This window comes from Oryza sativa, chromosome 3 (assembly GCF_034140825.1).
Source record: "Oryza sativa Japonica Group chromosome 3, ASM3414082v1".
In the NCBI taxonomy this organism is placed as follows: Eukaryota; Viridiplantae; Streptophyta; class Magnoliopsida; order Poales; family Poaceae; genus Oryza; species Oryza sativa.
Genome location: NC_089037.1, coordinates 18,110,290 through 18,124,916, shown reverse-complemented (window position 1 = coordinate 18,124,916; position 14,627 = coordinate 18,110,290). Strand labels below are relative to the sequence as shown.

General features: G+C 37.3%; 1 protein-coding gene across 1 annotated transcript; it reads right to left on the bottom strand.

Moving 5' to 3' along the window:
* Positions 1-1,285: 1,285 nt before the first annotated feature.
* Positions 1,286-8,564, bottom strand: LOC107276282 (U-box domain-containing protein 57). The gene is given in 11 exon segments (XM_066309098.1): positions 1,286-1,612; positions 1,742-2,500; positions 3,015-3,253; positions 3,349-3,445; positions 5,926-6,036; positions 6,351-6,374; positions 6,377-6,458; positions 6,549-6,640; positions 6,757-6,810; positions 7,538-7,660; positions 8,544-8,564. Coding segments are annotated over 11 exon segments (1,821 nt in total). The 3' UTR covers positions 1,286-1,393.
* Between the last annotated feature and the right edge of the window lie 6,063 nt (positions 8,565-14,627).

Sequence of the window (14,627 nt, the reverse complement as noted above, 5' to 3'; positions counted from 1 at the left end):
GATACGAGCGAAATAGACAACAAGCCTTGTTTAGTATCCGGAATTACTTCATAGTAATAGGATACGTTCCATTTCATGTTATGTTGCTTTATATTGAGACGAATGAAGTAGATTAATTTATATATTTCACGAGGAAATTTTTTGATTTTTTAACCGTTAGATTCGCTCCAATATTCATGTAACTGGGGATGGGAAAAATGAATTTTCTTGGAAGAAACACTTCTGATGCTATGATAGCATGGTTTTTTAATGTAGTTACATATAGTTAATATAATTTTATTATAAGTAGTGAAGTCGTATAAGTTGTAATGGGAAGTACTAAATTTATGACAAACATTACATGATTAGAGTTCATTTTATGACATGTTCTATTTTTTGTCAATTAGCTCCAACATAAACTCATGTTTTGAGCAAACCCCAAACATCAATATTTTGGTCCCATGTTATCTCCTTCTACTATTGCATAGGCCAATTTCATACTACCCCTTATAAGGTTTTAATCCAACCCAGACATAGCGTTGTATGTACTACAAACAACAATAAATTATAGTAGAGTATTCTTGCTTGTGAACACTGAAATCATATCATTTAACTCCTTATATCTTAAATCTCAAGTTTTGTTGCTTTCCATAAAATTGAGGACAATGCTAACAGTAGGAGCTAAGATCATGGTACTATTTGTTACTTTTTTTAAGTAAAATATATGGCCGGTCTCTAAACTTGTGTTGTGCTGTTACTTAGGTTCATGAACTTGAAAATTACACGTTTAGGTCCGTGAACTTGGTTTAGGCTGTGTTTAGATCCAAAGTTTAGATCCAAACTTCAGTCCTTTTCCATCACATCAACTTGTTATACACACACAACTTTTCAGTCACATCATCTCCAATTTCAACCAAAATCCAAACTTTGCGCTGAACTAAACACAGCCTTAATGTATCACCTTGGTCCAAACGTCCTTTGGCTGTGTTTGACCGCCAACGTGGCATGCCACGTAGGCAACACTTTCGCTCTCAGCTCCCTCCGCGTCACAACACGTCGCATATATCTCCTTGTAGCTATATTGTGACACCAGAATCCCAAAAAAGAAATCCTCAAATCGCTTTTCCCTCTCATTCTTCTCCCTACATGTACAGAAAATACTCATAATACCACAGGATTTCTACACTTTGACTATTATAAATACGGGATGTTGTGGCATTCACTATAAATTTAAATTTTGTTAATTGAATTTACAGTGCAAGGTTACCATCTAAAAGGAAGTTTTGTCTAGTAACTTCTTCCCTGTATTAGTAGTCCTCTTGCCATTTGTTCTTCACTGTTTCCTACTTAACTGAAATCACAACAGCCGTCAGGCAACTACTTTCAAACGAAAATTTGTCCCCTTCATCAGAAATTAGGTGACTGAACCCTCCTCCTGCTGCTGCTGTTGTTTCTGCTGCCGAAGATACTCATGGATGGAAGAACGGAGGACACGATTAGGGATGAGTTTGAGATCGGGAAGGACCAAGTTCGTCATCGGAGACCTATTATTCCCGCTATCAAACCACCTCCTTATGGCCTCTCCTTCATAGGTGAACCCATCAGATGCGACTTGAGGATCTTTCATGATCTCCTGAAAATATCAACACGAGTCGTCACAAATGCACACTAGAAAATTTTTCATCATTGAACATTTTCGACAAGAACATTATAAAAAACGGATAAGCGAAAAAATCATCCGAGTTTAAATTTATTTATTTACCATGAGGATCGGACAGATGAAAGGAGCAGGGATACAAACTTCTGGTGATGCCGGTGGAAAGTACGGGCAAGAAGAGGGCTTCCTCATCAGTGGCCTGACGACTCTCCACACATCGTTCAAGAGATCGGGCCGTTTCTCCCTTGCCATTTCAGCGCATCTAACACCAAGGACAGCCAGCTGTTTGGCCTCCTTGTAAGGCCAGTCTCCAGCAGATTTATCGATCAGCCTGTGCAGGTTATCACTCTCCAATTCCGCTGCAACTTTCTTGGACAGATTCAACGGTGCCATCCCGGTCAATAGCCGTAGGATGATCACACCAAATGAATACACATCGGAGAGTGTTGTGAGCTCCCCGGTGGTGATGAACTCAGGGTCCATGTACGACAGCCTCTCCATCAGGTTGGGTGGGCAGGTCCCGGGCTGCAAGAACAGGCTCGATAGGCCGACGTTGCAGAGCCTGCTTCTGTAGCTGGCGTCGTCGTCGATGAGGATGTTGCAAGGCCTGAGATCGCCATGGATCAAAGCAGCAGTAGGAGGATTCTTGTTGTTCGAGTGGAGGAAGAGCAGCGCGCAGCAGATCTCCCCGATGATCTGCGTGCGGTTTTGCCATGGTAGAGGTGTTGAATTGTTCGCGCAAACGATGTGGTCCTCGAGGTTTCTTCCGTTTGGTAACCATTCGTACACTAGGGCGGAGATTTTCGAGCATACTCCGATAAATGTGATGATATTTGGATGCCGACATTGACCAAGAACAGTAACCTGCAAATTATCTCACGTTACTGAGTATAGAATCAACTGATACTTCCTCCGTTTTCATGTTATAGGACGTTTGACTTTTTATCTAGTCAAACTTTATTGTGTTTGACTAAATTTATAGAAAATTTAACATCTAAAATATGAATCTAGTAACATTAAATCTAACATTGAACATATTTTCATAATATGTTTGTTTTGTGTTGAAAATACTACTATATTTTTCTATAAAATTGGTCATTTTTTAAAAGTCAAACAAATTATAATATAAAACGGATAGACTATCCATTAGGGTTTGTTTGGCACAGCTCCGCTCAGCCAAACAGTTTCAGCTCCACCAAAACTGGAAGTGAAGCTGGGTGGAGCTCTCTCACAAAATAAACTAGAGTTGTGGAGCTGGGTTTAGGCTCCACAACTCCACTCCAGACTCAACTCCTGAAGTTAAATTTAGGAGTTGGAACTGTACCAAACATGCCCACTAGTATCGTAATAACTTGACCAGGTTAATTTATTTAATTACCTCTTGTTGAAATAAGCTCTCGGTGCTGGACAGCTTGATCGCCACCTCGGTACCGTGCATGATGGCTTTGTATGTGCGGCCATATTCAGTATCACCAACCTTACAGGCATCGGTGAAATGCTCCGTCGCTTGTTCCAGGTCACAACGGGAGAATTTGAGAATGGCGTGTGTGCTCTGATCGCGCAGCTCGTTCACTTGTCGCACAGCATTGTCTCGTTCATGTTTCATCTGATCATACGCTTCATCACAAAGACAATGGTTTATATGTTTGCTATGCTGATTTATCTTTTAAATTCACAAGAAAAGAAAAAGAATAATTGTCCTGGTGATGTACCTATCAGTGTCTCTACTTTCTCAAGACGATCTGCTGATGCCTGGTGTTCTAACCCAGCAATCTTCTCTTCTAAAATTTGTCTCTTCATTTCTTCTTCCTACAATTTTTTAATATAATTGGCAAAGTGTAAAAGAAACAATAAAAAAACCTAGACAGCGCAAGGCTTAGTACAGTAGAAGCCATTAACTAAAGAATCAGCATTAACAAATCATATGGGAGCATAAATCATCAAACTAAACCCTTCTAAAAACATACATCACCAAACTAAACATTAAAAGAAGTACAGGTATTTATAATTTTACCCGGGACACATGAAAGAAGAAACATGAAAATATATTGGACCCCAAAACTGTAATATTTTTTTTTTCCAAATGGTGTTTTATTACACCTTTCTTCCAAAAAAATTATAGAAAATAAAAGGGAAAGCATAACATATAAAATGGAAAATGATTAAAGCAGAAAATAGTCTACACCTCCACAAAAGTTTTTTTTTCAATTAAACACAGTATGCCCCTACAGTATGTATATTAATCTCTATTATTATAAAAATTAAAGATGTTTTTGTCGGTACTTTGGTACGTCATCCGTGTATAAATCGGTTTTTAAGTTCGTTCGCTTTTGGAAATGCAGAAACGTAGTTGAGTCGGGTCTTAAGTTTGTTCGATTTTGAAAATATAGAATGAGTCGTATAAGAAATCTTTTTTAAAAAAACTCGCATGCTAACTTGAGATGATTGGACCTAATTGCAGCTCATGATTTTCTAGAAAAATATATATTCAAGTAAATTTTTATAGTGAATTTTACCTTAACTAAATCGTATAAAAGATTAAAATAGTTTTCACCCGTTGCAACGCACGTGCATTTTTTCTAGTTATATAAAAAGAAGAAAAATGTTGATGTTTAAAGAAGGAAAAACTAAAATACAACCCCGCAGGGGAGAACATAATCTAATAGAGTCTAACCAATCAAAGATCTGGTGTTGATTGGTGTTAGCTTTTTCTTTGGGCGTGGAAAAAGGTTTTCCATTACTCATTACTTGAACAATCGTCACAGATCAGTTATGATAGTCTATTGGCATTATTGTTATTGGTAAACCGTGTTTATCCACATAAATAAGTATATGAATTAAAGAAAAACATGAAGTGGAACTCCTTACATGTTCACAAGCTGAAATTTATAAGAAGATTTAATAATATGAAAATAATTTTGTACAAAACATGTTAAAATATGATAACACATTTTTTTCTTAAAAAATAAAAGCAAAGTGTTAAAAGAATTATAAACATTTCATAGAAATATTGAAAACATGAAAACACCTGTGGTATAAGTCACTAACTTCCGGAAGCAAGCTTAACTTATATCTGTGCAGCTATTGTTTTTCAGACCAAAAGGACGAAATGCATTCATAGACAGTCTGCTGCACACACCCAAAAACAAACCCAAAAAGAACTAACGGGCTGTTCAGATTGGTGTCATTTTAAATTATACTATTTTTTATAATATTGTCAAAGATGTACATACATTTAGTTTTTTTCACCAAACTTTGGTAATATTGTCAACTTACCAAAATTTTAGCAAAATTTGGTAAGGTTTATTTTGGCTATAATCTGAATAACCCCTAAATTAAAGTGTGGCAGAAATACAAAATTTATTGGACAGGTTGACGAAACTATCTTGATATCAGACCTTTACCCTAAAATATATAAAAACTTCAAAAGCCTTTATGTTACTTACTTCCTCCGTTTCACAATTTAAGTCATTCACTATATAGATTCATTAACATCAATATGAATGTGGGAAATGCTAGAATGACTTACATTGTGAAATGGAGGGAGTAACTTACAACTCGTAAACTAAGTGTGTGTTTAGTTCGCGAAAAGAAATTTTTTTTGTGTCACATCGGACGTTTGACCGAATGTCGAAGGGGTTTTTGGACACAAATGAAAAAACTAATTTCATAACTCGTTTGGAAACCGCGAGACGAATTTATTAAGCCTAATTTATCCGTCATTAGTACATGTGGGTTACTGTAACACTTATGGCTAATCACGAACTAATTAGAGCAGGTGCAATAGCAGGCTATAAGCCAGCTGCAAATATATTTTAAGGAGATAAATGAGGAGAGAGAAGAGCAGCGGGCTACAGATTTGTAGCCAGCTGTAGCACGGATTCCAAGACACAATGTGTGTATGGCAGGTGGAACTAAGTATTAATAGTGTAGTATGTAATTATTGTATAAATGAGCTATTAGATTGGCTATGATGAATTGGAGCTAGTAGTTGGCTATACTATTAAACTTGCTCTTAGGCTCAAAAGATTTGTCTCGCGATTTCATATAAACTGTGTAATTGGTTTTTTTTATCTATATTTAATGCTCCATGCATATGTTCAAAGATTAAGATTCTATGTGACGTTTTTAGGCAAAAATTTTTGGAACTAAACAAGGCCTAACCATAAAGATACTGTTAGGGATGCCAAAGAAAGCATACAAGGAATCGAGGAGGAACAGTAAAAAAAAGTTGACTGCAAAATACGAGAAAGTCACCTACAGCATGCAAGAAGATAACAAAGCAGAACGGCTACCTTCTGATCACAAATATGCTGGAGAAAAGATGCAACAGAATGATATTTTGGCAAGTCCTGTGTCTTCAAGATTTTCTGGTAGCAAATAATGTCCCCAGTTACAATCTGCAGAAAGAAAGTAACGAATTTAAATCTTGATTAAGGGAGAGTGAGGAAAGCGCAGAAGCGAGGAGAAGTGTACTCATAAACATACCTCATTTTCTGAAAAGGTACGATGAAGGTCAATGGCTTCGCACAACACCCATGGGTCAAATTTTATTTCCTGCATGCCAGAAAGTGAGAGAACATCTTCTTAATACAAATGATACATAATTCTCTTGCGTATTCGATAAAAAGAAGTTGAGAAAACACTACAGACGAGATAAATCTGTTCAATTGAAAATCAGAGAAGCTAGCTTGCATCAGTACAAAAGCCTGACCTTATACAATTCTATTCTGCCACTTCCACGCAACCAGCTAGATTTCTTAGTGTTTGAAGAACATGTGAAACCGTCCATGAATCTTTCACATACATCGTGCCAACATACCTATCTCCTTGTACAGAATAACAAATTAAATCATAATGAACAAATAAATAAGACCCAAAAAAAGAAGTTGCAACAAAGAAGTATACTGACCGAAGCCGTGCTTTTTCTGGGTCATAAAGCTTTAGAAACACCAGGTAATCATCTCTGTTGAGCCATTTCGGTATGGCAAGAGTGTGAACCACCTACAGTGCGCCAATATTTTTGATACTTCAACAGAATGACAAATCGATGGATGAAATCAGAAGGGTTCATTTCCCCAAAAGAAATAGTAAAACATTATCTGAAGTCCAAGCTCAACCTCCAGAAAAAGCTCTAGATGATCGCTAGTACTGCACCGTGGTAGCGTTGATACCTACAAGAGTGTGCATTCACAATATTAATTTTCTAAAATAAAGGCTGTATGAACTCGGAAGATCAAAAGGCAGCATTCTTCTTGACAGAATGAAAGGGATGCATAACCATAAAACTATGAAGGGTTAAACATAGCTCAGCAAAGAATTACTCTCTCCGTCCTCTAATATAAAGATTTTGATATTTTACTTGCACTGTTTGACCATTCGTCTTATTCAAAAAATTTTAGAATTATTATTTTTTTGACTTATTTTATTATTTAAAGTACTTTAAGCATAACTTTTTGTTTTTTATATTTGCACAAATTTTTTGAATAAAATGATTGGTTAAACAGTGCAAGCAAATGTCAAAATCCCTTATATTATGGGACGGAGGGAGTATAAGGGTAATAATGGCACACCTCATTCAATTCTTCGTTAAGATGTTATATGATCAAGGTAGTGCGCCTATAAATATACCAAGCTCCGAAAGTGCATTGTGCTAAAATAAAATAGCGATCAATTAATTGATAGAGTAAAATTTTGCTTGTGAGAACTTTATCTGCTCTCTTCAGCACAACTTTTAGGGAAATGACATGGAAAATGATGGAGGGCAAAATTCATGTGAAGTTTTCAACCACTAGAAAATGAGTCATTATATACTATATTCTTAGTATATAATGCCTCATTTTTACTGCATAGAACAAAACAGTATGAAGAGCCAGTCAGGTGATCACAATGTTTACTTACAGGTATTTTCTCCTCTTCGGTTGTCAATGGCCTGTCAACACGGTATGTGTTGTTCTGCCGTCTAGTCCACCACCACAGGCGTTGACATTGCACAGGGGTTCCAAATTCCTCTGTGAGCCTCTCCTGTGACAAGTTGAATCTATCAGTACTGGAGTAGGAAACATTACAATGACAGGCTGATAAACAGTCAGGCAGGGTTGTTAGTCTACATGTGTAAAGCATATACATTTGGCAAATACTCTCATTATATTAGGGCAGAAGTATCCTAAACTAGCATATTTCTGTACTCGATCCTTTAAGAAAAGTGGTGACAGTGGTAGTAAATCAGTCACCTCTGTCAAAGGTACCCTACTTTTTAATATTGAAAATAATTGAATCTAAATGGGTAACAACATAAAAAATAAAATAAGATGAATATTCCTACAATAAAATGATAGGTAACATATTTCATAGAATATTTATTTATTTATTTATTTAGTTAATATTACAATATATTTATTTTTATTCTTAGCAAAGCATTATCATTCAGCTAGTATAAATTAGTATAAATTTCACAAGCTAGGATGCCTAACGACATAAGCGGATGCAGACATAGGGCAGCTAAAAATTGAGCCCTCTAAAATCATGTTTAAATTTTGTTAAATCATCATATAATTTTTTTACAAAATCAACACTCTATTAATTTGAGTCCTATTTTAACTATATTCTTCAGTAATTTCTAACTCCGCCACTGCCTAATGCAATGGTTGGTTGGTTTCCAGGACAATACTCGCTACAACAGTGACAATGGCTAGTTCAAAATATCAGATGTCAGGTCATGCAATTCATTCATTTACCCCATGCTCGATCATTAGCGTTTCTTTTTCCCTGAACCATCAAAATAAACTAGAGTCAAGTGTCCAAGTAATGCTGACCAATTAATACAAAGAAAGAAAATATCTTCCCGTGATTTAAGAAGGATTTTTTTTCTTAGGATAATGGAATATAATTATTATTATTTTACTACCTTGAAACTGCAGATGGTCATGTCCGCCGGGACTTTGAACCCCTCGATGACGCTGAAGTCGACGAGATCGAAGTAGCGGCCATGTTTCCCAATACTCGAGAAATCCTCTGTCCTTGCCACCTGGAGTATATATATATATTCAAGCAGCAGACCAACATATTAATAATAATTATATTAACCCAAGAACAACTAACCACACCCTCCATATATATGCATGATCGGATTAATTTTGCGCGGAACCAATCTAATCTCACTATAATCTCAGCGAATGCAAGGAGAAGATGGGGAGCTAGCGCGCGGAGAGAGAGTCGCATCACCTTGATAATCTGGTGTGTCGGCGGCATGGTGGCTGCACGGCAGAGAGGAAGGTTTACGTTTTGCAGCAAAACGGCAATGGACCTAATAATCGAATCAGATGCTCGATCGATCGGTAGAAGCACAACGAACTCGTGGACTTCCTTCCCTTCTAGTACTAGTAGTAACAATCAATATAACTATCTATAACTGACCGTCCTCTAGCAAGGTAATGCTCTTTCCCCCGGGAAATTAAAGACACTCTGATCTGAACAAGGTAATACTCTATCAGATGATATACTACTTCCTTTTTACTACTTTTTACGGTTATTGTTATCCCTTTTTGGCTGTTTCGTTTCCGGTCATGTTTCCTCGATCGGTTTCGCCGCCGTATATGTCTTTCGTTAGGATGTACTGCCACACACCAACGGCCATAAGGGAGGCTGGCTAATGGGCGATCGATCTCCATCCACCCCTATACACTCCTCTCTCCCCTTCCTCCTCCCCTTCTTTTCTTCCTACTACACTATAAATTTAAAAAATAATAAAAAAATAAAGTTAAAAAAAATTTATGTATAGAAATACTATATATAAAAAATATTTAAATTCAAATTCATATTTGAATCGGGTATGTAAATTTCAGACATATAAACTTTAGGTCTATAAACTTTAGAGGTATAAAAATACTATATATAAAAATATTTGAATTTAAATTCAAATTGTATCGGATATAATTCAAATTCAAATTTAAATCGGGTATGTAAACTTTTGACTTATAAATTTTGGGTCTATAAACTTTAGATGTATAGAAATATTATATATAAAAAGTATTTGAATTCAAATTCAAATTTGAATCGGATATATAAACTTTTGATTTATAAACTTTAGGTTTCTAAATTTTAGATGTGTAAACTTGAGGTATATAAATTTTAGGTGCATAAATTTACTAAAATAGAAAAGTAATGCGGTGCCAAAAAAATGAAACCATGTGAGGGAGGGGGATAGAATCTGATCGCTAGGGGCATTCGATTGCCCCTTAGCAATCTCGATAAGGGAGAGCCAAGCTTCTTCGACCATGCAAAATATTATGACGGTGTCATGCACGTGGGCCTGGCGGGCCGCTGTACAAAACTATGGGAACAAAAATCATGATTTATACTAATAAAATGAAGTTTAAATTTCACGACGAAGTATAATTTTGTCGTCACAAAACACCAGGCAAAGAAGTTTAAATTTTACGACGACCATCGTTTCAGGCCCATACAACCTCCACAGCATTATGGTCTGGACGTACAGGTTTCCCGTTGGGCCATGAAATATATAAAAGAGAGGGCTTTTTTTTAAAAAAAAAAATTTACAGAGGCGAGGCAGTCGCATAGGAGGCCGTGAAATCCAGCCTCTCTTCAGCGCGCGTTGACGTGTCGCGACGCGGCAACGTCCACGCCAGCGCAAAACATTGAGGGACGAGCATTTTGGGTAGGTTTAAAGTCTTTAGATATGTTGAATTTTAAATATATATCTATAGTCAAGATTTATTAAAATTGAGTGTAATTACATTGTAATATATAAAATTACACGTGTATGTAGTGTTAGGACATGTTTAGATTCCAACTTTTTTCTTCAAATTTTCAATTTTTCCGTCACATCGTTTCAATTTCTTTTAAGTCAACGGCGTCAAATATTTAGGGATGGAGAGAGTATTATATAAAATTACACGTGCAATTAGCGGTATTTTTATATTTCTAGTACATGGGAGTAACTCTTTTCGGGTTTGGGCGACATAATTTTCACCGGATTACAATCGATATTTTTTTTTGGCTCTTTTGATTTTCATCTTGATTTGGGACGCTAAAGTAGTTCTCCCGTGCGCCATGCCTACTGACGTTGCCCAACTACTACGAGAAAAATATTTTCCTGTATGAGTACTGGTTGTAGGCGGACCATAACAGTTACGTTTGCAAAAATCGATCTTCATTTGTCACATACTACTTTTTAATAGGTCCATATGTAAAAAAAAATCTATTATCGCATACGGGTCACTTAAGGAGCTGCACGCAAAAATGAGCTTATTTTCCCATATGATTCTCTTAAGGGGCCGCATGAAAAATAAATTTTCACATGCGAGCCTCTTAAGTGGCTCGTATGCGAAAATACCCTCCTCTTTTCCTTTCAACACTTCAGATTTTTTTTCACCACCTCTCCTCTCTCTCTTCCTCTTTTCTCCTTATGTCTCTTCCTCTCCTTTCCCCCTCTCTCTCTTTCTCTCCTCTCCTCTTCTCACCGAGAAGGAGTGGGCGGCGCCACCGCCGACAAGGCGGCCGAGAACAGCGCCGCCCCGCGTGGATCCGGTGGCCCTCAATCTCACTGCCGCCTACTCCTCTCCCCTCTCTTTCCTCCAACGGCGGGCTCTAGCGACAGTGGTGGCGGTGGCAGGCGAGGGTGGCGGCAGAGGGCGAGGGCTCGGGCAACAGCAGTGGAGGGCGAGGGTGGCGGGCGCGGACTCCGACGGCGGCGGCAGACGAGTGGGACGGCAGCGGCAGACGAGTGAGTGCCGCGACGGGGCTAGGCATGAGTGACGGCGGCAGCCCTCTCTTGCCCGGATCCGGCGGTGGCCCTTCCCTTGTGGATCCATCGGCAACAATGATGGGGAGGAGGACAACAATGACAGCAGCGGCAACAGGACGACGAAGCCGACAACGGCAGCAGCGACTGGAGGACGAGGATGGCGGCGGCGGCGACGACGAGAGGATTCTAGGGTTAGGGTTTCGGTGTATTTTTTGTTTTTTTTAAAAAAAAATCGTGATTTTTTCTTTTTGCATGCGGTTGGCTTAAGCACCCGCATGCGAAAATCAGATTTTTGTATATGGTTGCGCTGGCCGCGTGCAAAAATCCGATATTCGTAGACCTTTGGGTGCATGCGGGTTGCCCATCCGTATGAAAAAATCGACATGGAAAAATCAAATCGTAGTAGTAAACACGCGGTCAGCATATTCATATTGTTTAGACAAACAGCGGTATGTCACTATAACGGGATTGGTCATCTCTAACGGGCTTAAAGCATCATCTCTTTCGGGCAGGGCTCCCGTCACTGAGCAAAGGTCAGTGATGTGAGAAAATATCTCAATCGAGCATCCGACCGTCATGGATGACACATCTCAATCGGGCCAACACAAAAGCCCATCACGGATGACCCTCATCTCTAACGGGCCTAGATTATAACACGTCACGGATGACTCTCATCTCTAACGGGTATAGATTATAGCCCGTCACGGATGACTCTTATCTCTAACGGGCCTAGATTATAGCCTGTTTTTTCCCGGTCTGTCACCCATCCAAAAATTGCTCAGGCCAAGCACACTTAACGTCTTAATCTTATTGTTCTTTGGAGATTGGCTTTCAAGAGAGAAATTGTAATTTGTTAGTATAAGTATTCTATTAATCCTATTAAGCCCTGGGCCATGATGTCACACCCTAGCATCCACTATTCATATACATTCATTCACATAACATAACCACATTCACATAACATCTATTTTGAACACATATTTCACTAGTAAATCCGAGTTAATTGGATCAAATATATATTTAGCAAGTATTATCATCAGTGGGAGGCAATTCAGACTTCTAGGAAAAAATAAATTTCGAATTAAATTTTATGATACTAAATGAACTCATATGAAAAAGCTATCAAAAACAAAGTTGTAGAACTCATTGAGATCTACCATTTTTATTTTGGTCATTTCTCCATCCGGATTTGATTGAACTATATAAAATTTGTATTTTAAAATATAAGAAATTCAAATATTGTTTCGGGTAGTAAATGATTTCAAATGGAAAAATCATCAACAACAAAGTTGTATAACTCATCAAGATCTATAACTTTTACTTTGGTCTTTTTTCTATATAACATTTTTTGAACAGTTTGAATTTGAATTTAAAAATATGACAACTTCAAGCAACATTTTCAAATACTAAATGATTTCAACTGAAAAAGTCATCAACAAAAAAGTTGTATAACTCATCAATATCTATAACTTTTATTTTGTTCATTTATCTATACAATATTTATTTTGAACAGTTTGAATTTGAATTTGAAAATATGACAACTTCAAACAACATTTTCAAATACTAAATGATTTCAACTGAAAAAGTTATCAACAACAAAGTTGTATAACACATCAAGATCTATAACTTTTATTTTGGTCATTTCTTCATCCGATAAAGTGATAGTAACATTGTTCACAAAATTCACATATCTCTCATCTAGTTTTATAAACTATAACACATATGTAAATTTTGTGAACAATGTTACTAGCACTTTGTCGGATGAAGAAATGACAAACATAAAAGTTATAGATCTTGGTGAGTTATACAACTTTGTTATTGATGACTTTTTTAGTTGAAATCATTTAGTATATGAAAATATTATTTGAAGTTGTCATATTTTCAAATTCAAATTCAAACTGTTCAAGAAAACATTATATAGAAAAATGACAAAAAATAAAACTTATAGACCTTGATGAGTTATACAACTTTGTTGTTGATGACTTTTTTAGTTGAAATCATTTAGTATATGAAAATGTTATTTGAAGTTGTCATATTTTCAAATTCAAATTCGAACTGTTCAAAAAAACGTTATATAGAAAAATGACCAAAATAAAAGTTACAGATCTTCATGAGTTATACAACTTTGTTGTTGATGACTTTTTTAGTTCAAATCATTTCGTATTTGAAAATATTGTTTTGAAGTTGTCATATTTTCAAATTCAAATTCAAACTATTCAAAACAATGTTATATAGAAAAATACCAAAATAAAAATAAAAGTTGTAAATATTGGTATGTTATACAACTTTGTTGTTGATAGTTTTTTCATTTGAAATCATTTAGTATTTAAAAAATTGTTTGAAGTTGTCATATTTTCAAATTCAAACTCAAACTTGTCAGGGTTATGGGTAAGGTATATCCTCTACCCTTCAATATACGTCACATATCGATATGGTATACTTGCGCGTATACGGACGTTTTCGGCATACGTTAAGGAAATTCATTGCGGAGTTTACAGATGGAAGGAGTCCTACTCGGACAGAACTGGGTTGTCCTTGTATCGTGCCGGGTCCGATGTCTCCGAGTCCTATTTGGAGACCAGTTGACCTGCGATATAAAAGGGACCCACCCAGGAGGACCTAAGGCATCGAATCTCATAGCCAACACATCAATCACAGCCTACGGAGTTGAAGTCTACAAGAGCCAAGTCGCCGGGAGATCTAAGCGAACCTGTTCGATTAGGATCTCGTCGGTATCATCGAGTTCCGCTATTCCCTTTGTAATCTGTGGTTTCCATCATATAATCCCATATCAACTGTATTAGGGCTATTACCCATCAAGGGGCCTGAACCAGTATAATCTTTGTTTTCTGTCTGCTTGATGTTGTATTACGTAGATCCTCGTACCAGCATACCCTAGTACCCTCTATATCCGGTCTACGGGTATCGCCCGTCGACAGTGGCGTGCCAGGTAGGGGAACTTGGTGCTCAAGGTTCTACTACTATGTCATCCAGCTTCGTCGACAACAGCGTCAACACCAACCTCAACCAAGGAGTTCCTGCTTCAACAATGCTGGTATTGACTCAAGTCGGCGAAATCGTCTTACCGGTTTACACCATGGTGCTGATCTCGACTGGTCCATCAATGATCGGAAGCGAGAACGCAGTGGCTACAACCCAGGACGACTCCATGTCGAAGGATCCTCCCGCCGAAGCGGAGAACGGAACGTCGACGACATCCGAGCC